Source organism: Pristiophorus japonicus, chromosome 2 (assembly GCF_044704955.1).
Source record: "Pristiophorus japonicus isolate sPriJap1 chromosome 2, sPriJap1.hap1, whole genome shotgun sequence".
NCBI lineage: Eukaryota > Metazoa > Chordata > Chondrichthyes > Pristiophoridae > Pristiophorus > Pristiophorus japonicus.
The window spans coordinates 181,183,718-181,210,045 of NC_091978.1; the positions used below are offsets into that span (position 1 = coordinate 181,183,718).

At 45.2% G+C, this 26,328-nt stretch overlaps 1 protein-coding gene across 2 annotated transcripts in view; it reads left to right on the forward strand.

Annotated features, from left to right (window-relative positions):
• Positions 1-26,328, forward strand: part of arap2 (ArfGAP with RhoGAP domain, ankyrin repeat and PH domain 2) — a 598,549-nt gene that overhangs the window by 425,346 nt on the left and 146,875 nt on the right. For both annotated transcript variants that reach the window (XM_070870551.1, XM_070870553.1), the window contains exons 21-22: positions 7,064-7,276; positions 13,728-13,833. In XM_070870551.1, coding sequence (XP_070726652.1) covers positions 7,064-7,276; positions 13,728-13,833 — 319 coding nt within the window. The remainder of the gene's footprint in view (positions 1-7,063; positions 7,277-13,727; positions 13,834-26,328) is intronic.

Consider the following 26,328-nt stretch of genomic DNA (forward strand, 5'->3'; position numbering starts at 1 on the left):
AGGGGAGTGAAGAGATTGCTGTGGGGGGGGAGAGAAGAGATCGCTGTGGGGGGGGGAAAAGAGATCGCTGTGGGGGTGGGTGGAGAAGAGATCGCTGTGTGGGGGGGGGAGAGAAGAGATCACTGTGTGGGGGGGTAGAAGAGATCGCTGTGGGGGGGGGCGGAGAGAAGAGATCACTGTGGGGGGGGAGGGGGAGATGAGATTGCTGTGGGGGGTGGGGAGAAGAGATCGCTGTGGGGGGGGAGAGAAGAGATTGCTGTGGGGGGTGGGGGAGAAGAGATCGCTGTGGCGGGGGGTGGGTGGGAGAAGAGATCGCTGTGGGGGGGGGAGAAGAGATCGCTGTGGGGGGGGGGTGAGTGAAGAGATCGCTGTTGCGGGGGGGAGAAGAGATCGCTGTGCAGGAGGGGGGGTAGAGAAGAGATCGCTGTGGGGGGCGGGGAGAAGAGATCGCTTTGGGGGGGGAGAAGAGATCGCTGTGGGGAGGGAGGGGAGTGAAGAGATCGGTGTGGGGGGGGGTGGAGAAGAGATCGATGTGGGGGGGAGTGAAGAGATCGCTGTGTGGGGGGAGAGAAGAGATTACTGTGCGGGGGGGGGGAGAGAAGAGATCGCTGTGTGGGGGGTGTGGAGAAGAGATCGCTGTGGGGAGGGGGAGAGAAGAGATCACTGTGGGGTGGGGGGAGAGAAGAGATCGCTGTGCGGGGGGGAGAGTGAAGAGATCGCTGTGTTGGGGGGGGGGGAGAAGAGATCGCTGTGGAGAGGGGGAGAGAAGAGATCACTGTGGGGTGGGGGGAGAGAAGAGATCGCTGTGCGGGGGGGGAGTGAAGAGATCGCTGTGTGGGAAGGAGAGAAGAGATTACTGTGCGGGGGGGGGAGAGAAGAGATCGCTGTGTGGGGGGTGTGGAGAAGAGATCGCTGTGGAGAGGGGGAGAGAAGAGATCACTGTGGGGTGGGGGGAGAGAAGAGATCGCTGTGCGGGGGGGAGAGTGAAGAGATCGCTGTGTTGGGGGGGGGGGAGAAGAGATCGCTGTGGGGGGGGAGAAGAGATCACTGTGGGCGGGGGAGAGAAGAGATCACTGTGGGGGGGGGAGGTGGGGGGGAAAGGGATCGCTGTATGGGGGGGAAGAGTGAAGAGATCGCTGTGTGGGGGTGGGAAGAGATCGCTGTCGGAGGGGAGGAGAAGAGATCGCTGTATGGGGGGGAGAGTGAAGAGATCGCTGTGTGGGGGGGGGGAAGAGATCGCTGTCGGAGGGGAGGAGAAGAGATCGCTGTATGGGGGGGGAGAGTGAAGAGATCGCTGTGTTGCGGGGGGGAGAGAAGAGATCGCTGTGTGGGGGGGGGTGGGAGAAGAGATCGCTGTGTGGGGGTGGGAAGAGATCGCTGTCGGAGGGGAGGAGAAGAGATCGCTGTATGGGGGAGGAGAGTGAAGAGATCGCTGTGTGGGGGGGGGGAAGAGATCGCTGTCGGAGGGGAGGAGAAGAGATCGCTGTATGGGGGGGGAGAGTGAAGAGATCGCTGTGTTGCGGGGGGGAGAGAAGAGATCGCTGTGTGGGGGGGGGTGGGAGAAGAGATCGCTGTGCGGGGGGGTGGGGTAGAAGAGATCGCTGTGTGGGGGGGGGGAGAGTGAAGAGATTGCTGTGTGTGGGGGGGGGAGAAGAGATCGCTGTGGGGGGAAGAAGAGATCGCTGTGTGGGGGGGGGAGAGAAGAGATCGCTGTGTGGGGGGTGGGGAGAAGAGATCGCTGTGGGGGGGGAGGGGATTGAAGATATCGGTGTGGGGGGGGGGGAGAAGAGATCGCTATGGGGGGGGGGGAGAAGAGATCGCTGTGCGGGGGGGTGGGGTAGAAGAGATCGCTGTGTGGGGGGGGGAGAGTGAAGAGATCGCTGTGTGGGGGGGGGGGGGAGAAGAGATCGCTGTGTGGGGGGGGGGGAGAGTGAAGAGATCGCTGTGTGGGGGGGGGGGGAGAAGAGATCGCTGTGGGGGGGAAGAAGAGATCGCTGTGTGGGGGGGGGGGAGAAGAGATCGCTATGGGGGGGAGAAGAGATCGCTGTTGGGGGGGGGAGTGAAGAGATTGCTGTGTTGGTGGGGGGGAGAGAAGAGATCGCTGTGGAGGGGGGGGGAGAGAAGAGATCGCTGTGTGGGGGGGGGCGGGGAGAAGAGATCGCTTTGGGGGGGGAGAAGAGATCGCTGTGGGGGGGGAGAAGAGATCGCTGTGGGGGTGGGTGGAGAAGAGATCGCTGTGGGGGGGGGGAGAGAAGAGATCACTGTGTGGGGGGGGGAGAAGAGATCGCTGTGGGGGGGGGGGGCGGAGAGAAGAGATCACTGTGGGGGGGGAAGGGGGAGAAGAGATCGCTGTGGGGGTTGAGGAGAAGAGATCGCGGTGGGGGGGGAGAGAAGAGATCACTGTGGGGGGGGAAGGGGGAGAAGAGATCGCTGTGGGGGTTGGGGAGAAAAGATCGCGGTTGGGGGGGAGAGAAGAGATTGCTGTGGGGGGGGGGGTGGGGAGAAGAGATCGCTGTGGCGGGGGAGTGAAGAGATCGCTGTGTGGCGGGGGGACGGTGGGAGAAGAGATCGCTGTGGGGGGGGAGGAGAAGAGATCGCTGTGGGGGGGGAGTGAAGAGATCGCTGTGGGGGGGGGGAGAAGAGATCGCTGTGGAGAGGGGGAGAAGAGATCGTTGTGGGGGGGTGTGAGTGAAGAGACCGCTGTTGGGGGGGGGAGAAGAGATCGCTGTGCGGGGGGTGGGGGAGAGAAAAGATCACTTTGGGACGGGGGGGCGGTGGGAGAAGAGATCGCTGTGGGGGGGGAGGAGAAGAGATCGCTGTGGGGGGGGAGTGAAGAGATCGCTGTGGGGGGGGGAGAAGAGATCGCTGTGGGGGGGGGAGAAGAGATCGCTGTGGGGGGGGGAGAAGAGATCGCTGTGGGGGGGTGTGAGTGAAGAGACCGCTGTTGGGGGGGGGAGAAGAGATCGCTGTGCGGGGGGTGGGGGAGAAAAAAGATCGCTGTGGGGCGGGGGGGGGAGAAGAGATCGCTTTGGGGGGGAGAGAAGAGATCGCTGTGGGGGGGGGAGAAGAGATCGCTGTGGGGAGGGAGGGGAGTGAAGAGATCGCTGTGTGGGGAGAGGGGAGAAGAGATCGCTGTGGGGGGGGAAGAAGAGATTGCTGTGGAGGGGGGGAGTGAAGAGATCGCTGTGGAGGGGGGGAGTGAAGAGATCGCAATGTGATGGGGGGGAGTGAATTGATCGCTGTGTGGGGGGAGTGAATTGATCGCTGTGTGGGGGGAGGGGAGAAGAGATCGCTGTGGGGGGGGAAGAAGAGATTGCTGGGGGGGGGCAGTGAAGAGATCTCCGTGTGGCGGGGGGGAGAAGAGATCGCTGTGTGGGGGGGGCAGTGAAGAGATCGCTGTGGGGGAGGGGGGAGTGAAGAGATTGCTTTGGGGGGTGGGGAGTGAAGAGATCGCTGTGGGGGGAGTGAAGAGATTGCTATGGGGGCGAGGAGAAGAGTTCGCTGTGGAGTGAGGGGGGAGAAAGAGATCGCTGTGGGGGAGGGGGGAGTGAAGAGATTGCTATGGGGGCGAGGAGAAGAGTTCGCTGTGGAGGAGCAGGGGAGATCGCCGCAGACCATCGCTGCGGGGGCAGGACGAGAAGAGATCGCTGTTTGGGGGGGGCACGGGGAAAGACGGGGGGGTGAGAGGCAAAGTTTTTGTTACAGCTAAAGGTGCATACCACCGACTGACTTAAAACCACCTTTTTCAGGGCGGTCTGTAGTGTTGTCGGTATGTCAGTGGTAAGTGATGAATTTTGCAATTTGGGCAGTATGTCGGCAGTGTGCATGGGCGGATGGTATATCGCTGAGGAATTTTCCACCGGGCATTTTTTGATGGATTTCGCAATTTTGGTCGGTATGTTGGCGATCCGCAGACGGTATACCCACCATCTTTGGGCCCATAGAATTTTAAAATCATACAAACCAGAGAGGGATAATCACAATAATATAGTACAACATCTCAATCAAGTAATGGATCCAAACATTAAGACATTGAAGAACAAAGGGTGTATAAGTAGCTATGGAAGGGGGAGGCCTAGGGAAATGTGAGAATATCAGAGAGATGGAAAACCTAGAGGTCAAAAATCAAATTGAAGCTCTTTTGAAAATGAGGAATCAACTAAAATATATAGTTGTGACTCGACTGCATTTGAACTTTGATCCAAAAAATTACCATATATATGTTTAATAATGTATTTGGAGATCCTCAAAGCATACTTAAAAGGATTTATAATCTTTTTTTATATTCTAAGTACAAGATCAGTGACAGTAACTAATCCATTTTAGTTTTTGCCCTCATTTGTTTGCATGCAACAGTTCAACAGTTGCAGTTTTTTCAGAATAGTGTTGGAGCAATTGAATGACTTTACATTAATAATGCTTTAAAATTTTGTTCTTGGGATGAGGGCATCTGCCTATTCCTAGTTACCTTGAGAAGGTGATGTTGGGTCTCCTTGAACCATTGCAGTCCTTGTGGTGGTACATAGAGAATTCCAGAATTTTGACCCAGTGACAACAAAGGCAGCTGTATATACGTCCAAGTCAGAATAGTGTGCAACTTGGAGGGGAGTTTGGAAGTGACGCTGTTTCCATAATGTTGCAGTTCTTACCCTCCTTGGTTGTAGAGGTTGCAGGACATGAAGGTGCTTTCAAATTAAGCTTTGCAAGCTGCTGCAGTGCATCCTGTAGATAATACAAACTGCAGCCACAGTGTAGTGGTTGAATATTGAGTTCAGTGGCAGGGCTACCAATCAAGTGTGTGCTACTCCATCTTGGATGATGTTGAGTTGCTGCAGGGGCACTGAAGCTGATTCCAGTACTTCTATCAATAGCATGACTGAGAGACTGGGCTATGAACCTCAGAACATCCTACATATAAGAACATAAGAATTAGGAACAGGAGTAGGCCATCTAGCCCATTGAGCCTGCTCGCCATTTAACAAAATCATGGCTGATCTGGCCGTGGACTCAGCTCCACTTACCTGCCCGCTCCCCATAACCCTTAATTCCCTTATTGTAAGGTTCAGTGAGTAACTATTTAAGCTAATAGAAGAATCCCTTCGTGAAATTTTGTGCACTATAGAAGGAGGCACAAATATATGTTGGCTTAATATATTGAAAGAAAGATTTAAAAGTACAGAAAATGAATCATATTTGCAAGCCAATATTAAAGTCGATTAAGGAACAAACCATGCCTTCATTCTGTTATTCTGAAGAGTAGATTGCCGTGGGCTGCAAATAGTAAACTGTTGCACATCCTGTTACAAAAACGGAGAAAAATCAAATAACCTGGCTCCGTACAACATGAATCTAATGTATTGAACCACTCTATGCCACTTCTGCTATTTTATGTATCTCCTCATGTGAAAGGAAGTAGATGATGTAGATTTATGTCCAAGCACAATCAAGTGTTTACCATATCAAAAGGATTAATATTTTTCATACCACATTATAAAAGAATTAGTTGGTATTAACAGTTAATATCTTTCCTATTTAGCCTAAATGTGCTCATAGTTGTATTACATAAGGTCTACAGCGTAGAATAAAAAATTGTGCCTCCTGTTAGCTGGCCAATGAGTGTCTCATCCTCATGGCTGGAGGAAGATGCACAAAAATGAGTTTATTTTAGGACAAGATAGAGAGGAACAAAATTATATAGTTCATCAATACCGATTGTGTTTCAGATTAAATGCTTTCACTGTTGCCTTATGGTTTGATGAGATAACTGGATATACATTTAGATATTCAGGTTACTTCTGCTATCCCTGTGGCAGAATTTCAGCCTTGATAATGAGCTACTGCTTATTCTCTTATAGTCTATCACTACAGGCACATATTAGCATTTCAAACTGTATGGTCTCTTCACTCACTATAAAGATTTGTTTTACTGAGAAATGAAGCCAAATGGCTGAGGCTTATGGTGAAGGACATTCCCAATGGCTGAAAAGAATAAGATTAAAAAGGCTAAATAAATCAGGATGTGATGATTAGGTGACATTAAGTTTGGGGTTTCAAGATATTTAGAATGACCTACAGTTGGCCATTTTTTTACCAATGGTCACTTCACAGAGGCCAGTAATCTTCTGTTGTCTGATATTGCTATAGAACATAGGTTTCTCCAAGACAATAGTAAAACTATGTTTTAACCTTGTGGTAAAATCCTTTGTGTGAGTGACTGAAAAATAGCCACTTGGTTGAGGATTATTTTTACTGCCTTCATTATCACTGAAGTATTTGTGCAATGGAACAACCACATCAAACAAGTCGCTCAGCAGCATCTTTTGATACTGCCAAAAAGATCAAAAATTTGAATTTTTATTGTGCCCGTCAGTATGGATTTAAATTAAAGTGAGAAAATGTTTCCCTTTTAAATTACAGAAGTGGTTCCTAATTGTATGCATTGATGCTCTCAGATTTTGGAGCTATTTTAGCACATTTCTGTAGCCTTTAGGGCATTATCTTTACCTCTTGAACTTCAGAATGCAATCATATTGTGAACCTTTATTTAACACAAACATTTTCAGATTTCTATTGAATGGAAACTTTATTCCCACTTCCTAAGAGTTTACCATATCAAAAGGATTAATATTTTTCATACCACATTATAAAAGAATTAGTTGGTATTAACAGTTAATATCTTTCCTATTTAGCCCAAATGTGCTCATAGTTGTTTTACATAAGGTCTACAGCGTAGAATTAAAAATTGTGCCTCCTGTTAGCTGGCCAATGAGTGTCTCATCCTCATGGCTGGAGGAAGATGCACAAAAATGAGTTTATTTTAGGACAAGATAGAGAGGAACAAAATTATATAGTTCATCAATACCGATTGTGTTTCAGATTAAATGCTTTCACTGTTGCCTTATGGTTTGATGAGATAACTGGATATACATTTAGATATTCAGGTTACTTCTGCTATCCCTGTGGCAGAATTTCAGCCTTGATAATGAGCTGCTGCTTATTTTCTTAAAGTAGAACTGGATTTTATGTGTGTGTGTTTAATGAAATATAATTAATTTATCATTAGGACTTGGCTGCGAAGGAATTTACCAAAAAAATGGCACGCCATCACGCATTAGCCAGCTTCTGGATCAATTTAGAAAAGATGCCAGAAATGTGAAGCTGAGAATTGGGGAACATCAGCTGGATGATGTAACAGATGTGATGAAGAGATTCCTGTTTGAAATAGATGATGCTCTGCTCACCAAGGAATTATACCCATATTGGTTGTCTGCGTTAGGTAATATAAAACTTTCATGTATCCTGTGGTTTTTATCTTTTGTTTGTAATGTAAACAAAATTAATGATGCCTTATTCTACCAAGATGTCAAAACATCTTCATATCTTCATGGGACGTACAGATCCGTTCCATCACCAACATCAGTGATGGACTGGATCTGTATTTCACTGTCCTAATATTATTAGTCAGCTGTCCTAAATTAATACCAGTTGCCTCAGACACATTGGATTCCAGTATGAAGACTTTCAAACTTACTTTCTTCAACTTCATCTAGTTCAGTGGCTCCAATATGCTGCAGCAAAATTCTTCCTTCCCTGCAAACACTTCATCCCCTTCCTTCCCTCACCCCGCCCCACCACTGGGAGAGGTGTTCCAGTTGTGCCAATACGCAGTGGAGACCCGCCTAAAATATAGAAACTCACTGACCAAAGACTCTGAACAGAGGCAACATCTGGACTAAGCAGAAATCTCAGTCCCACCCCACAACACCTCCAGCATTGTAGCAGCCTGCCAGGAATTTCTTGGCTTTCATGTCCAAAGATAAATCACATTTTTAAAAAACACCAAGGCTGCCCAAAGACTGTTCCATCTGCACCTGTATAGGGGCAGACTCCGCCATTGGGACACGAGGCAGCAGGTCGGGTACTGGCTAACAGAGTGCAATGGGTGAGAAGTAGAAGTGCTTTGAGTGGAGTTCCCACTTCCATGTCACCTTTCCCAATCATACCCCTCATGGGCCAGCCACACTTCACTCCTACCACTCTGCTGGAGAGCACTTTGGTGCAGATCACTGTGGCGCTATAAGGCCAAGGCTATAGTATGTCATCCTATATAAGGTGGTTGACATGTAGTCCATATAGTTTGCATGCCAGACACGAGACTCCCAAAGCAAGTGCTCTACTCGGAACTCCTTCACGGCAAATAAGCCAAAGGTGGGCAGCGGAAACGTTACAAAGACACCCTCAAAGTTCCCCTGATAAAGTGCGACATCCCCATCGACACATGGGAGTCCCTGGCCAAAGACCGCCCTAAGTGGAGGAAGTGCATCCGGAAGGATGCTGAGCACCTTGAGTTTCATCGGCGAGAGCATGCAGAAATCAAGTGCAGGCAGCGGAAAGAGCGTGCGGCAAACCAGTCCCACCCACCCTTTCCCTCAACGACTATCTGTCCCAACTATGACGGAGTCTGTGACTCTCATATTGGACTGTTCAGCCATCAAAGAACTCACTTTAAGAATGGAAGCAAGTCTTCCTCGATTCCGAGGACTGCCTATGATGGTGATGATGGTTGACATGTTAGCATCCAGAGTGTGCATGGCCGTGGTCAAGGCATGCATGGACTAATTTTATTGCTGTGTTTGATTTTCCACTGTGTTGGCCACTCTGTCCATTCAAAAGACATCATCGCAATGCCCTGTGACGTCATCCCACTCATACTTTCCGCGGACTGCTCCATTCTCTTTGCAATCATGGACTGTGTGCTTGGAAGGCCTGTCAGTACATCGCACATTCTCTGCTGCTCCTCAATGATTCTCTTGTTCGTTGACGGCCCCTGGGGTACAGTATCTGTTTAGCTGAGTAGAGCTTGGAGAAGGATGCGCCCTCCAATGCAGACTCTCCACTGCTGTCCTTGCCATCACCACCTGCTCTTGCTCACTTGTGAACTGTGAGTCACCAGGTGAAATCCTAACTATCTGTCTAACTGGTCCCACCGGAGTTCGAGTATCTGAGCTGGTGAATGGTAAGCTTGTGACAGTGAACCCTCAGAACAAATCATCTCCTCTGAGGATTTGTCATTCGGAAGGTCCGTGGACTCATGCTGCACTTGTGAAAACTCTGACGGAGTGAAAAGATATCAATTATTACTGGCAAGGTAAGAATGTTGCAACTTATCATTATGAAGAAATTATATTTCACTCATTATTGAAATCAAGTCAACATGACTAAATATTTTATGTCATGGGGGTGTCTAATATTTAATTGTGTCACCAGGTAGCTGGGAGATCCCTATCTTTGATGGCTAGGAACACTGATATGCCACTGATCTCCAGTGATTCTAGCTGGGAAATCTGTGAAGGAACATCTCTGGGGAAAAAACATACCAATGAGTGACTGTAATGGCATCTGTTCACCCGATGGATGGGGGTGACTGAGGGAGAGGCATGAAATTGCTTAAGGATCAGCGTGAGTGTGAGTGGTGGATGGATAGATGGAGATGTGAGGAAATGCATAGAAAGAGAAGGATGGGTGTGCGTTCAAGGTAAGTGGGTGTGAAGAGTGATGTGATGGAGTAGGCTTGACAAGGCAGAGTGAGTGGGTGGGGTGATGTGCACAACAAGATGTCGGTGAATGTGCAGCTGAACTCACTTTTCCTGATCTGGTTAAGTCAATTAAGCTGTTCCTGCACTGAATCCAGGAGCGTGGCACAATGCTCCTGCTGCTGACCACCTATGCCTCCTCCTTCGTCACAACTGCTTTGTGGCAACAGCAGGTTTCTATCTCCCGTTGCTGGGGAAGAGTATCTCTCTACGACTTCTCACTGCCCCCAGCAGTACATCAAGTGATGCATCATTAAATTGAGGTGCAGCCCTTGACCGTCCTGACTCCATAATGAAATGTCTCCCCCCTCTTTGTGCAAACTCTTAATTCCTCCAAATTCCATCTTTTGATTGGCCCTTTAAAGTCTCGAGTTGAGATTGCGTCATGCGGGTCCTCATCACGCCCATTATTGCGCAATCAATGACAAAACTAAAAGTAAAATGAAAATGAGCTGGCTGCGTTAAAATGCCACAGACAGACGTTCTGAAATTCTTTCCGCGTTTCCCAAGCAATATTGGACCCCACCCCTTGCTCCGAACATGCCTCCGAGTTAATATCAAATATCGGGGCCTATTTTTGTCTTGCCCCAATAAATAGATAAAAAGTGTTACAAATTCTGCAATTGTTGCCATTAAGCTTACATTAAGGCACCATGTGAGAATAGCATGAATTGACATGGACCTATTCTTTTTTCCTTTCCTTTCTGCTATTCATCGCTATTACAAACCAATAATCCAGCTGGTATCAGGAACTCTCCTTTGGGGAAGTTGATGGTGAAGATATAGGAGAGACTGAATCCTAATATGAAAGAATTAATTAATTACTCCACTAATGGCCATCATTAGAAGACTTAACTTTATTTTTAGTACATTTGCACATCAGTAGAGCAATTACTTGATTTACCTGGTTTGTGTGCTACATCAGTAGCAGATAGTATCAGACATGATTCTAATGTAACATAAATATATCAGACAGGTCTTTGTGTTATTGCGTTTACTGGCTTTTGCCTGGCCAGTTTGAATAGATAACTACGTTCTGCAGTCTGCACCTCATTAATTGTCGTCAGTCTCTGACATCTGAGCAATTGCAATTTTGCACTTTGCAACAGAACATTACCTTTATTCCTTGTTTTTTTTTAAAATTCATTCCTGGGATGTGGGCGTCGCTGGTAAAGCCAGCATTTATTGCACATCCCTAATTGTCTTTGAAAAGGTGGTGGTGAGCCGTCTTCTTGAACCATTGCTGTCCTTGTGGTGAAGATACTCCCACAGTGCTGTTAGGGAGGGAGTTCCAGGATTTTGACCCAGCGACGATGAAGGAAAGGCGATATATTTCCAAGTAAGGGTGGTATGTGACTTGGAGGGGAACTTACAGGCGATGGTGTTCCCATGCGTCTGTACCCTTGCCCTTCTAAGTGGTCGAGGTCGCGGATTTGGGAGGTGCTCGGGAAGAAGCCTTGGCGAGTTGCTGCAGTGCATCTTATATATGGTACACACTGCACCCATGGTGTGCCAGTGGTGGAGGGAGTGAATTTTGGAGGTAGTGGATAGGGTGCCAATTAAGGGGACTGCTTTTTCCTGGATGGTGTCGAGCTTCTTGAGTGTTGTTGGAGCTGCACTCATCCAGGCAAGTGGAGAGTATTCCATCACACTCCTGACTTGTGCCTTGTCGATGGTGAAAAGGCTTTGGGGAGTCCGGAGGTGAGACGCTCACCGCAGAATACCCAGCCTCTGACTTGCTCTTCTAGTCACAGTATTTATGTGGCTGGTCCAGTTAAGTTTCTGGTCAATGTTGACATGCAGGATGTTGATGGAGGGGGATTCGATGATGGTAATGCCGTTGAATGTCATGGGAGGTAGTTAACCTCTCTTTTACCAATAATCTGCTCACTGATGCTCAGTTTGGCTTCCAACAGGACCACTCGGTTCCACACCTCTTTACAACATTGGACCAAATATGGACAAAATAACTGATTTCCAGAGCTGAGGTGAGAGTGACTGCCCTTGACATTAAGGCAGCATTTGACCATATATGGCATCAAAGAGCCCAAATAAAATTGAAGTCAATGGGAGTCGGAGGAAAAGTCTCCTCTGGCTGATGTCATATCTAGTACAAAGGAAGATGGTTGTGGTTGCTGGAGGTCAATCATCTCAGCCACAGGACATCGCTGCGGGTGTTCCTCAGGGCAGTGCCCTAGGCCCAACCATCTTCAGCTGCTTCATCTATGACCTTCCCTCCATCATAAGGTCAGAAGTGGGGATGTTCACTGATGATTGCACAGTGTTCAGTTCCATTCGTAACTCCCCAGATAATGAAACAGTCCAAGCCCGCATGCAGCAAGACCTGGATGACATTCAGGCTTGGGCTGATAAGTGGCAAGTAACATTTGCGCCACACAGGTGCCAGGCAGTGACCATCTCCAACAAGAGAGAGGGTCCAACCACCGCATTACCATCGCCGAATCCCCTGCCATCAACATTCTGGAGGTCACCATTGACCAGAAACTGAACTGGACCAGGCACATAAAAACTGTGGCTACAAGAGCAGGCCAGAGGCTGGGTATGCTGTGCCAAGTTTCTCACTTCCAGACTCCTCAAATCTTTCCACAAGGCACAAGTCAGGTATGTGATGGAATACTCTCCACTTTCCTGGATGCGTGCAGTTCCAACAACACCCTAGAAGCTCAACACCATCCAGGACAGAGTAGTCGGCTTGATCGGCACCCCATCCATCACGTTAAATATTTACTCCACCACCGACACACCATGGCTGCAGTGTGTACCATCTACATGATGCACTGCAGCAACTCACCAAGATCTCTTCGACAGCACATTCTAAACTCACGACCTCGACTACCTCGAAGGACAATTGCAGCAGGCGCATGGGAACACCATCACCTGCAATTTCTCCACCAAGTTGCACACCAACCTGACTTGGAAATATACCACTGTTTCTTCATCATCGCTGGGTTAAAATCCTGGAACTCCCTCCCTAATAGCACTGTGGGAATACCTTCACCACTGCAGGACTGCAACAGTTCAAGAAGGCAGCTCACCACCTCCTTCTCATGGTCAATTAGGGATGGGCAATAAATGCTGGCCTTGCCAATGACGCTCACATCCCAGGAACGAATAAAAAAACTTACATACATTAATTAAACTTTTGTTGATGCAAAGCAGAATTTTTTTCTCACAAGTGTCACGAGACTCTGCCAGCATTATAGCTACTTTTGACAAAGAAATATCAATACATTATATAGCCTTCAAACAAAGTGCTTCTTTCAACAAATAACTTGACACATTTAAACACCAGAGAAAGGTGGATAATCATGAAATAGTTAAACTTTTAGCAAAATTGACATTTTGCAATATCACATACATAGCCTTTGTGATTTCAAATTCTGCCCTTTTATATTCTCTTATCTGCACAACACGCTTTATTCCCCCCCCCCACCCCCCCCCCCCCACCATCATGTTTTCCACCTATTTTAGCTTCTTTCACCAGAGCAAAAATATATATATTCATCCCAAGCTTAGCATTTTAATACATCTCCTTTTCAAATCCAAATACATCATGAATTTATGTCTGCATGTTTCTTGTGGATATTTTAAGTATGTAATTTTAGGAAAGGTTGCAATCAAGTGAGATACAAACCCCAAACCACAATTCAGAATGAGTTCCATAAATCATAAAGCCCCAGAGTGCAAAGGTATTTCATGTGTGTTCAGTGAGCTGCTGGATGAATTCACTGAAAGCTGAATTGCATAAAAGTTTTGTTTGTTTAGGAGAAAGTGGAAATTAACTCCCTGTAGAATTCTGTAAGCAGAACCTTCCATGCCATAAAGTGCTTATAATCTCATTAAAATGAGTTCAGCTACAGCCCTGTGAGAGAACACACGACTTCCAGCAACCTGTTACCTTAAGTCACGAAGGGCACCGCTCCGTAATGAGTTGTGCTCATGAAGGAGGTATGCCATTTTACATCAAGAAAAGGCCAGTGTGGTAATCAGGGTTGTAAGATTTTTTTTATATATATATGTAGTTGCACAGTTCAGTCGTGTTGAGTCCATTTGATGTATTACCTTTTTGTGAACTTTCTGCCTGTGCTTAACCCTTTCGATCTTTGTCACCAGATGTACAAGATGAAAAGGAACGACTGGAAAAGTACAGAATGTTAATACAAACATTACCACGTGTCAACCGGGTAACTCTTGCAGCACTGGTTAGTCACCTCTACAGGTGTGTAAAATTAGTATTTCTGTAGCTTTCTGCACAAATAATATCTGTCCTTATTGTCCATATTTAAGCTTATCCATGTCCTAAATGGATATACATGGAGAAGATCTCTTCTTCTGAGGGAAAGGCAGGATTTAGAAATTACTTTTCAATAGAATACTGCGAAGGTTATCAGGTCATATCTGGTCAGTTATTTATACAGTTTGTTCAAACGTTAGGTACAATTCCTCAGAATGGTTGCTGGAAAATCTCAGGACTTGTTCTCAACATAATTTACATTGGACAAATCAAATTGACAAAGGTAGCCTTGAGGATGAGTTCGGGACAGTTGTGGAACCAACCAGGGAGCAGGCTATTTTAGATATGGTAATGTGTAATGAGATGGGATTAATTAAGGATCTCATAGTAAAAGAACCTCTAGGGAAGAGTGATCATAGCATGTTCGAATTTATAATTCAGTTTGAGGCTAAGAAACTTGGGTCTCAAACAAATGTTCGAAACTTAAATAAAGGCAATTACAAAGGTATGAAGACAGAGATGGCTAAAGTGGATCGGAAAAATTGATTAAAGGGTAAGACAGTAGATAAGCAGTGGCAAATATTTAAGGAGCTATTTCATAACTCTCAGCAAAGATATATTCCAGTGAAAAAGAAAGACTCGAAAAGAAGGATGAACCATCTGTGGCTAACTAAGGAAGTTAAGGATAGTATCAAATTGAAAAAAAAGGCATACAATTTTGCAAAGATTAGTGCAAGGCCAGAGGATTGGGAAATTTTTAAAAACCAGCAAAGGACGGCTAAAAAAATAATAAACATAGAAACATAGAAAATAGGTGCAGGAGTAAGCCATTCGGCCCTTCAAGCCTGCACCACCATTCAATAAGATCATGGCTGATCATTCACCTCTTTCCTGCTTTCTCTCCATACCCCTTGATCCCTTTAGCCGTAAGGGCCATATCTAACTCCCTCTTGATTATATCCAATGACTGGCATCCACAACTCTCTGCGGTAGAGAATTGCACAGGTTAATAACTCTCTCAGTGAAGAAGTTTCTCCTCATCTCAGTCCTAAATGGCTTACCCCTTATCCTTAGACTGTATCCTCTGGTTCTGGACTTCCCCAACATCGGGAACATTCTTCCTGCATCTAACCTATCCAGTCCTGTCAGAATTTTATATGTTTCTATAAGATCCCCTCTCATCCTTCTAAACTCCAGTGAATACAGGCCCAGTCGATCCAGTCTCTCCTCATATGTTAGTCCTGGCATCCCGGGAATCAGTCTGGTGAACCTTCGCTGCACTCCCTCAATAGCAAGAACATCCTTTCTCAGATTAGAAGACCAAAACTGCACACAATATTCCAGGTGAGGTCGCACCAAGGCCCTGTACAACTGTAGTAAGACCTCGCTGCTCCTATACTCACATCCCTTAGCTATGAAGGCCAACATACCATTTGCCGCCTTCACCGACTACTGTACCTGCATGCCAACTTTCAATGACTGATGTACCATGACACCGAGGTCTCATTGCATCTCCCCTTTTCTTAATCTACCGCCATTCAGATAATATTCTGCCTTCGTGTTTTTGCCACCAAAGTGGATAACCTCACATTTATCCACATTATACTGCATCTGTCATGCATTTGCCCACTCACCTAACCTGTCCAAGTCACCCTGCAGCCTTTTAGCATCAACCTCACAGCTCACACCACCACCCAGCTTAGTGTCATCTGCAAACTTGGAGATATTAAACTCAATTCCTTCATCTAAATCATTGATGTATATTGTAAATAGCTGGGGTCCAGCACTGAGCCCTGCGACACCTCACTAGTCACTGCCTGCCATTCTGAAAAGGACCCGTTTATCCCGACTCTCTGCTTCCTGTCTGCCAACCAGTTCTCTATCCACGTCAGTACATTACCCTCAATACCATGTGCTTTAATTTTGCACACCAATCTCTTGTGTGGGACCTTGTCAAAAGCCTTTTGAAAGTCCAAATACACCACATCCACTGGCTCTCCCTTGTCTACTCTACTAGTCACATCCTCAAGAAATTCTAGAAGATTTGTCAAGCATGATTTCCCTTTCATAAATCCATGCTAACTTGGACCGATCCTGTCACTGCTTTCCAAATGTGCTGCTATTTCATTTTTAATAATTGATTCCAACATTTTCCCCACTACTGATGTCAGGCTAACCAGTCTATAATTACCCGTTTTCTCTCTCTCTCCTTTTTTAAAAAGTGGTGTTACATTAGCTACCCTCCAGTCCATAGGAACTGATCCAGAGTTGATATATTGTTGGAAAATGATCACCAATGCATCCACTATTTCTCGGGCCACTTCCTTAAGTACTCTGGGATGCAGACGATCAGGTCCTGGGGATTTATCAGCCTTCAATCCCATCAATTTCCCTAACACAATTTCCCATCTGATAAGGATATCCTTCAGTTCCTCCTTCTCACTAGACCCTCGGTCCCCTGGTATTTCCAGAAGGTTATTTGTGTCTTCCTTCATGAAGACAGAACCAAAGTATTTGTTCAACTGGTCTACCATTTCTTTGTTCCCCATTATAAATTCACCTGAATCTGACTGCAAGGGACCTACGTTTGTCTTCACTAATCGTTTTCTCTTCACATATCTATGGAAGCTTTTGCAGTCAGTTTTTTGTTCCCAGCAATCTTCCTCTCATACTCTATTTTCCCCCCTCCTAATTAAACCCTTTGTCCTCCTCTGCAGAATTCTAAATTTCTTCTAATCCTCAGGTTTGCTGCTTTTTCTGGCCAATTTATATGCCTCTTCCTTGGATTTAACACTATCCTTAATTTCCCTTGTTAGCCACGGTTGAGCCACCTTCCCCGTTTTATTTTTACTCCAGACAGGGATGTACAATTGTTGAAGTTCATCCATCTGATCTTTAAATGTTTGCCATTGCCTATCCACCGTCAACCCTTTAAGTATCTTTCACCAGTCTATTCTAGCCAATTCACGTCTCATACCTTCGAAGTTACCTTACCTTAAGTTCAGGACTCTAGTCTCTGAATTAACTGTGTCACTCTCCATCTTAATAAAGAATTCTACCATATTATGGTCACTCTTTCCCAAAGGGCCTCGCACAACAAGATTGCTAATTAGTCCTTTCTCATTACACATCACCCAGTCTAGGATGGCCAGGCCTCTAGTTGGTTCCTCGGCATATTGATCTGGAAAACCATCCCTAATACACTCCAGGAAATCCTCCTCCACCGTATTGCTACCACTTTGCTTAGCCCAATCTATATGTAGATTAAAGTCGCCCGTTATTACTGCTATACCTTTATTGCATGCATCCCTAATTTCTTGTTTGATGCTGTCCCCAACCTCACTACTACTGTTTGGTGGTCTGTACACAACTCCCACTAGTATTTTCTGCCCTTTGGTATTCCGCAGGTCCACCCATACAGATTCCACATCATCCAAGAGAGAGAGAAGATAGATTATGAGAGTAAACTAGCAAGAACTATAAAAACAGACAGTAAGAACTTCTACAGGTATATAAAAAGGAAGAGAGTAGCTAAAGTAAACATTGGTCCCTTAGAGGATGAGACCGGTGAATTAATAATGGGAAACAGGGAAATGGCAGAAACCTTGAGCAAGTATTTTGTATCAGTCTTCACGGTAGAAGAGTCAAAAAGCATCCCAATAATAATAGATAATCAAGGGGCTATAGGAAGGGGGAACTTAAAGCAACCCCTATCACTAGAGAAAAAGTACTAGGCAAACTAATGGGACTGAAGGTGGACAAGTCCCATGGAACTGATGGCCTGCATAATAGAAGTGGCTGCAGAGATAATGGATGCATTGGCTGTAATCTACCAAAATTCCCTGGATTCTGGAGAAGTCCCAGTGGGTTGGATAAATGCAAATGTAACACCCCCATTCAAGAAAGAAGGGAGCCAGAAAGCAGGAAACTTTAGACCAGTTAGTCTAACATCTGTCATTGTGAAAATGCTGGAGTACATTATTAAGGAAATAATAGCAGGACATTTAGAAAATCATAATACAATGAAGCCGAGTCAGCATGGTTTTATGAAAGGGAAATCATGTTTGATAAATTTGCTAGAATTCTTTGAGGACACAAAGAGCAGGGTGGATAAAGGGGAACCAATAGATGTAGTGTATTTAGATTTCCTGAAGCCATTTGATAAGGTGCCACAAAAAAGGTAACTGCACAAGATAAGAGCTCATGGGTTTGGGGGTAATATATTAGCATGGATAGAGGATTAGCTAACGAACAGATAACAGAGAATTGGGATAAATGGCTCATTTTCAGGACAGCAAACTTTAACTAGTCGGGTGCCACAGGGATCGGTGCTGGGTCGTCAACTATTTACAATCTATATTAATGACTTGGATGAAGGGACCGAGTATAATGTAGCCAAATTTGCTGATGATGCAAAGAAAGATCGGAAAGCAAGTTGTGAAGAGGACACAAAGAATTTGCAAAGGGATATAGACAGACTAAGTGAATGGGCAAAAATTTGGTAGATTAAGTATAATGTGGGAAAATGTGAGGATATCCACTTTAGTAGGAAGAAAATAAAAGCAAATTATGATTTAAATGTAGAGAGACTACAAAATCCTGCTGAACAGGGGGTCCTTGTACATGAAACACAAAAAGTTAGCATGCAGGTACAGTAAGTAATTAGGAAATAAAATGGAATGTTGGACTTAATTGCAATGGGGATAGAGTATAAAAATAGGAAAGTCTTGCTACAACTGTACAGGGTGTTGGTGAGACCACACCTAGGGTACTCAGTACAGGTTGGGTCGTTTTATTTAAGGATGAATATACTTGCATTGGAGGCAGTTCAGAGAAGGTTCACTAGGTTGATTCCGGGGATGAAGGGGTTGACTTATGAGGAAAGGTTGAGTAGGTTGGACCTCTACTCATTGGAATTCAGAAGAATGAGAGGTGATCTTATCGAACTGTATAAGATTATGAGGGGGCTTGACAAGGTGGATGCAGTGAGGATGTTTTCACTGATGGGGGAGACTAGAACTAGAGGGCATGATCTTAGAATAAGGGGCCGCCCATTTAAAACTGAGATGAGGAGCAATTTCTTCTCTCAGAAGGTTGTAAATCTGTGGAATTCGCTGCCTCAGAGAGCTGTGAAGGCTGAGACATTGAATAAATTTAAGACAGAAATAGACAGTTTCTTAAACGATAAGGGGATAAGGGATTATGGGGAGCGGGCAGGAGCAGATCAGCCATGATATTGAATGGCGGAGCAGGCTCGAGGGGCCATATGGCCTACTCCTTCTCCTATTTCTTATGTTCTTATATTCTTATACTCATTGGCATTTAGAAGAATGAGAGTTGATCTTGTTGAAATATGTAAGATTCTGAGGGGGCTTGACAGGGTAGATGCAGAGAGGATGTTTCTCCTCGTGGGGGAATCTAGAACTAGGGGCCATAGTTTCAGAATAAGGGGTCACCCATTTAAAACAGAAATGAGGAGGAATTTCTTCTCTCAGAAGGTCGTGAATCTTTGGAATTCTCTATCCCAGAGAGCTGTAGAGGCTGGATCATTGAATAAAGTGAAGCTGGACAGATTTTTGAACGATACAAGATGTGGGTTATGGGGAGCGGTCAGGAAAGTGTTGAGGCCAAGATCAGTTCAGCCATGATCTTATTGAATGGCGGTGCAAGCTCAAGGAGCCAAGTGGCCTACTGCTGCTCCTATTTCTTATGTTCTAATGTTTCCGTTTATTGCTAATATCACTAGTTGAGTAACGATACAGCCTGCATATTAAGATCTATCAAATGCCATTTGTTTAGAGAATGCTTATTGAAAACAGCAATAGTAAATGATTATGTCTGGATGAGTGTCCAGGAATGAAAAAGATCACTATTAAATCCATGAAGAAGCTCCTTGGCTGAACCCACGGCTGATATCTGCTAAGCCTTTGTTCCAATTTGAAATATCAAATCCCATTGCAACTGGCTGTAAATTTTTATTCATTTTCTTTCATTTTCTCTCCGCTCTCCTGAAGGCAGTGACTGATGTTGGAGTTTAGATTCCTGAATGCCGGAAGTCCTCTGACACTTTGTCCACTGACCTTTTTCATGTCTGAGCCCAGATAATGCATGTGAACAGGTTGTTATTTGTGCGAAGCATCACAACATAAGAACATAAGAAACAGGAACAGGAGTAGGCCATTTGGCCCCTCGAGCCTCCTCCGCCATTTAATAACATCATGGCTGATCTGATCTGGGCAGGGAAGTGGAGCTGAGTCCATGATCAAAAGAAAGGCAATTGTGTTCATGAACAATGCTGGGACTCACCCATTCATGTGGGAGTTGTCCTTCTGATGCTGTTGAATAGGATTCTGATTCAGATTGGCATAGTTGTTATTCCAGACTATAGTTGTGGCAATCTATTCTCTCAAAGGAGCAGTAGGATAAAGTTGTCTACACCCTAGGCAATATCATCAATGAGGCTTCGGATGGCATCGCAAAGGATAGACTTGGAGCATCCATTCTAGGCATTTTTGAAAGAGTTGCAGCACTCCTTGTATTGTCTTATTGGTGGATTTACCTAGGGATCTAATTAGCTCCACCCACCATTTTAAACAATCAACTAACTATGGGATATGTTGGTGGGTGCCCATAAATGCAGTATAGTGATTTTGCATAGTCCAAGAGGAAATCCTATAGGTATTAGTTGCAAGATACCAACTGTTATTTCATAATGGTACCTGCAGCTCTTGATGAACATCATTTTCAGCCTGGACACCGTACTTTGGAACCATGCTGTGAAGGGATGGAGGGTACTTACGGTCTTTCTCATTTTTCTTCAGTGGCAGTAAAGTCCCAATGCGGGTTAAGCTTGTGGCATACAAATGTGTCCAATTTCTCGCTTTCATTGTCATGAACTATGAGATGTGAAATAGAAAACTTTCTTTCAAGCCATGTACAAATTCCAAATCAGAGCTGTAAGCTGAATTTATGCCAAAAAGGGGAAAGAGGCTACAGAAAACGAGGGCTACAGCTTGCACTGATTTGTCACTGAGTAACCCTGAGTGGATCCATGGGGTATCATTTAGCTGTAGTGAGAAAGATGATGGCAATTCACTTACACATCTTATGGTGAGTTGTGCTGTTTCACATGTTGCTCGTGAAGAACTCATGGTACCTCTGTCCACCTAGTTAATGCTCAGACCCATGCTCGACAGCTGTCTAATGACCCAACTATTGAATGTCCTTTTCGGGAGCTAAGTGGAGTCACCTTGGAGTTGAAATGACGCTCCAAACAATGAAAGTTTGGCATTAAGGTAATCCTCTGTTGCAAACTGGGTATTCTGATACTTGACTCTAGCACTACTGCTGGATTGAACAGCCAGTGAGATTCACTAATGGAAGTAGGAGGAATCAATTTGTCATTTGGAGCAGAAATTCTTCCCACTCTGCTCCAGATAACCCTACAAGTAAATGTCCTCGAACAGCTTGGGTGCTTGTAGACAGATGAGCAGCAGGGAACTTAGCAGTGCTCTCTGGTGGCAAGCTGTGTAGTTTTAGCTGGTTAAACTCTAGCAGTGCTTATGTACACACTTTGGAGGTGGAGGCGGTGGGGGTGGGGCGGGCGGCAGGAGGGGTGTCTCTAAGCCTCGGTTCCACCAACTTGTACCGAAGATCTTTATTCAGGGTTTGTGGAAGAGACTATGTACCCTTTTGGGCAAAGAGTAATTCTACAGCTGCAGATTTCTCGGTAGTTTGGTTTGGAGACACTTAAAGTGGTGAGGGATTTTCACAGGTGTCAGTTACCTAGCTAATCAAAAACATATATCCATTAAGAATTTACTTGAGATCTGAAAAAGATAAACTTTAAATTAGATTCTGTCCAGACTGATAAATTACGATATTAATTCAAAATTTATAATAAAATGGGACAGTGAGAACTTTTCACATTTGTGTAAGCTGCATTTTTACTTTAAATTGGACCTCAAGTTTAAATAGTATTTGCGCGTCTTGTGGAATTTGATACTTTTTGGATAATTGTATCTTCTTTTTTAATGTTTGTGATATTTCTATGACTCTTGCTTTCTAATTCAAAAGTATTGCCCGTTTCTGTCTCCTAGGAATAGTATACAAAATGCTTCCATTTAAATTGTTTGCAATCCCACATTTCCTAATTTAATCTCACTCCTTGTAAAGATGGAAGTGTCTCATTGATATAGCCCCTTTGGGCTTTGTTACATGAAGAAGGGAAGTGGACTAATTGTCACAGTCTCGATTCAGAGATCTATGTGGAAGTTTTTCAATTCATATCTAAACTTTAGTTTCCAACTACTGTCTTCTAATGTCATGCTTCCTCCTTGAACCAAGACAGAAGGAAAACCTGGGCCATACCTTTGTTCTTGGCTCTCTCAAGAGGGGTCACGCTCTGGCGACTCAAAGTTAATCCACCCAGCTAAGGGTATATGTGTTTTGATGTTAATTGAAGTAGAAATTTAAACTCTGTGGTTTGACCAGAGTTCAACTGCTCAAACTAACAAGATTTGTTTTGGATGCCGTTGTGTTTTATTTTTGCTCTGTGGTGTGCGGGATGAAAATTGCATTTATTTTGTAAAGCTCATCACACTCATTATGAAGAAGATACAGTTGTTTCATTGCGCAGCATGTAACTGATCTAGTAAAATCTAATAGAATTATCTCAAAGTGCTCATAGGTTGTTTTAAATTCATTCTATTATAATGGTACTAATTTGTATTTCCCAGAGACCATTACAATTGTGGTTTCATGTTTTGAGAATAAATGTTAATGCAAGTAAAAGTCATCATCATCCTTATTCTGTTGGGGTACTGAAGTTGAATGTTCAGCCATGAACTCATTGAATGGCGGTGCAGGCTAGAAGGGCCAAATGGCCTACTCCTGCACCTATTTTCTATGTTTCTATGTTGGAGCAGAACTTACTTTTGCTCTCGATTCTGACGAAGTACAGATCCCCAAATTAGAGAAATGTTTGTGAATTGGTGCAATTTATCCAGGATTGCAAGTGGAAATACCCTATAAATGTTGCGATAAATTAACTAATATTCTAAATTTTGATTTTTGGAAAATAATTGCATAATCTATTTCATTAATACAAAACAGCAAGGTCCCGATATTCTTGGAAAAAGGAATTCCTGAAGTTGCTGATTACATTTTTCCTCTTCCCTCCCCATGCTGCCAATATACTTTTTTATTGTAGTAACAGTGTTGTGGAGCCTACCAATATGTTTTTAATCAAACATAATTACAGCATGCATTAAGCTGGTCTGTCTCACTCACTCACTCACACTCTCAGTGCTGGCTGTGTCTACTGCTTTGTTGCTTCTAAATCTCTGCCTTTCCATTATTCCATTGACTTCACTCCATGTCATTCGTAACAAATAGACTGGGGATCGAACTTGAATTCACCTTTTACTGCATGACCCAGACTGGTTGTGCTCTGACACTGTGTCACTAAGTTGTGGCTATGTTTTTCATCTCACTCAGTTTCTACTCACTTGCCAAACTAAGCAGAGCCAGAGCTTGAGGCGGGAATCTTACCAGCCCTGTGAGTGAGGGATTGGAGGCTGTCAAAATGGCAGAGATTGACAGCGGGGCGGGATCCCGTTCTGAACCCGTCACCTTGTCGATTCCCAAAGTGTTGGGTCTGGCTGTGGTTCACAGACCCGACACCAAGCAGCGGGCCAGCCAATTTAGGTGGTTAAAAGGATTTTACCATGTACTGAGCATTTTACCAGGTTTTTAACAAGTTTCCTGGAGCATAGTTATCACGTCAGGTAAGTAGGTCGGGTGTTGTGTCAGCATCGAATGATTCACTAGCCTGACAGCTGCAATTAGTCTATGAAAGCTCCTATTTATAGGTCTTCACTTTCCAAGGTTAGAAGCAGTTGCTTACTGCATTTAGAAGACAGATTGACCTTTATGCAGCTAGCAAGTATTTGGAACATACTCTCTATTCAGTGTCACCTCATTGGAACAACCTCTCTCACCATTGACAGATCGCTTCTGTCATCTCAACCTCACCTGCCATCTATTCCATCAGCATCGATGCCCTTGAAAAAAATCTCAGCTTGGTTCTCAGAATCCCATCATGATCAGCCACAACACCGACATCATCGGGCACACCAGTAGCACCAAAACAACACCAACCTTCTCCGCAATTAACTGAGGCTGCAATGGACACGGCATCATCACACGACTACATTGCTGCCAAGGATGCAAGCGATGGCCTCACTATGGCCAGATTTACTTCACTTAACACTGTACACACTGGCTGCCACATGATACGCCAGGTTGACACCAACCCACACCGACATCATAAAGCATTCCTACAATGTCCAAGCCATTCTTTTCACAATCATCACCATTTTGCAGGGGGGGGTGGGGGGGGTGGGGGGGGTTGGCGGGAAGCGGCCTTATGTCTTACCATTCACTGGAACTTGCCAAGACACTTTCAAAGGTGCTCGTAAATCTGTCCAAGAAATCAAAGTGGTAAAAATAAAGATTTCAGTGCTTGACAACACATTCACAGAAACTTTTTTAAAAATTTGTTCTTGGATGTGGGCGTTGTTGGCAAGGCCAGCATTTATTGCCCACCCCTAATTGCCCTTGAGAAGGAGGTGGTGAGCCACCTTCTTGAACCGGTGTAGTCCTTGTGGTGAAGGAACTCCCACAGTGCTGTTGAGGAGGGCGTTCCAGAATTTTGACCCAGCAATTTTGAAGGAACGGCGATATATTTCCAAGTCAGGATGGTGTGTAACTTGAAGGGAAACTTTCAGGTGATGGTGCTCCCATGTGCCCTGCTGCTCTTGTCCTTCTCGATGGTAGAGGTCGGGGGTTTGGGAGTTGCTGCCAAAGAAGCCTTGCGAGTTGCTGCAGTGCATCTTGTAGATGGTACACACTGCAGCCACGATGCACCGGTGGTGGAGGGATTGAATGTTGAAGGTGATGAATGGGGTACCAATCAAGCGGGCTGCTTTGTCCTGAATGGTGTCGAGTGCACTCATCCAGGCAAGTGGAGAGTATTCCATCACACTCCTGACGTGTGCCTTGTAGATGGTGGAAAGTCTTTGGGGAGTCAGGAGGTGAGACACTCGCCACAGAATACCCAGCCTCTCACCTGCTCTTGTTGCCACATTATTTATGTGGCTGGTCCAATTAAGTTTCTGGTCAATGGTAACCCGCAGGATGTTGATGGTGAGGGATGCAACGATGGTAATGACGTTGAATATCAAGGGGAGCTGGTTAGACTCTCGCTTGTTGGAGATGGTCATTACCTGCCACTTGTGTGATGTGAATGTTGCTTGCCACTTATCAGCCCAAGCCTGAATGTCATCCAGATCTTGCTGCATGTGGGCATGGACTAATTCATTTTCTGAAAAGTTGCGAATGGAATTGAACGCAATGCAATCATCAGCAAACATTCCCATTTCTGACCTTATGATGGAGGGAAGTTCATTGATGTAGCACCTGAGATGGTTAGGCCGAGGATGCTGCTCTGAGGAACTCCTGCAGTGATGTCCTCGGGCTGTGATGATTGACCTCCAACCATCACAACCATCTTCCTTTGTTCTAGGCACTTACTCATCAATAACCTGCTCACCGATACTCAGTTTGGGTTCCACCAGAACCACTCGGTTCCAGACCTCATTACAGCCTTGGTCCAAACATAGACAAAAAAGCTGAATTCCAAAGGTGAGGTGAGAGTGACTGCCCTTGACATCAAGGCAGCATTTGACCGAGTATGGCATCCAGCCAGTGGAGAGTTTTCTCCCTGATTTAGTTTTACTCGGGCTCCTTGATGCAACACTCGGTCAAATGCTGCCTTGATGTCAAGGGCAGTCACTCTCACCTCACCTTTGGAATTCAGCTTTTTTGTCTATGTTTGGACCAAGGCTGTAATGAGGTCTGGAACTAAGTGGTTCTGGTGGAACCCAAACTGAGTATCGGTGAGCAGGTTATTGATGAGTAAGTGCCGCTTGATCACACTGTCTACGACACCTTCCATCATTTTGTTGATGATTGAGAGTAGACTGATGGGGCAGTAATTGGCCGGATTGGATTTGTCCTGCTTTTTGTGGACAGGACATACCTGGGCAATTTTCCACATTAATGATAGATTCCACTGTTGTAGCTGTACTGGAACAGCTTGGCTAGAGGTGCAGCTAGTTCTACAGAACAAATCTTCAGCACGACAGCTGAGCTGTTGTCGGGGCCCATTGCCTGAAGACTGGCTTCTGTGCTGGTGGGGACCTCAGGAGGACATTCATATGAACATTCTCTAAAGCACCCTTGTGTATTGTTAGTTTGAATATTGGGACAAGGATAAATGTGAGGAGTAGGACAACAGGATGAGGTTGAGTGTAGCTTTGCAGTAACGTTTCGTGATCTACTGTGATAATTAAAAGATTTGTGCAACTGCAACAGGGTCCCACTGATGACATCCCTGCTTGTGCCCTCTTGTGCAAT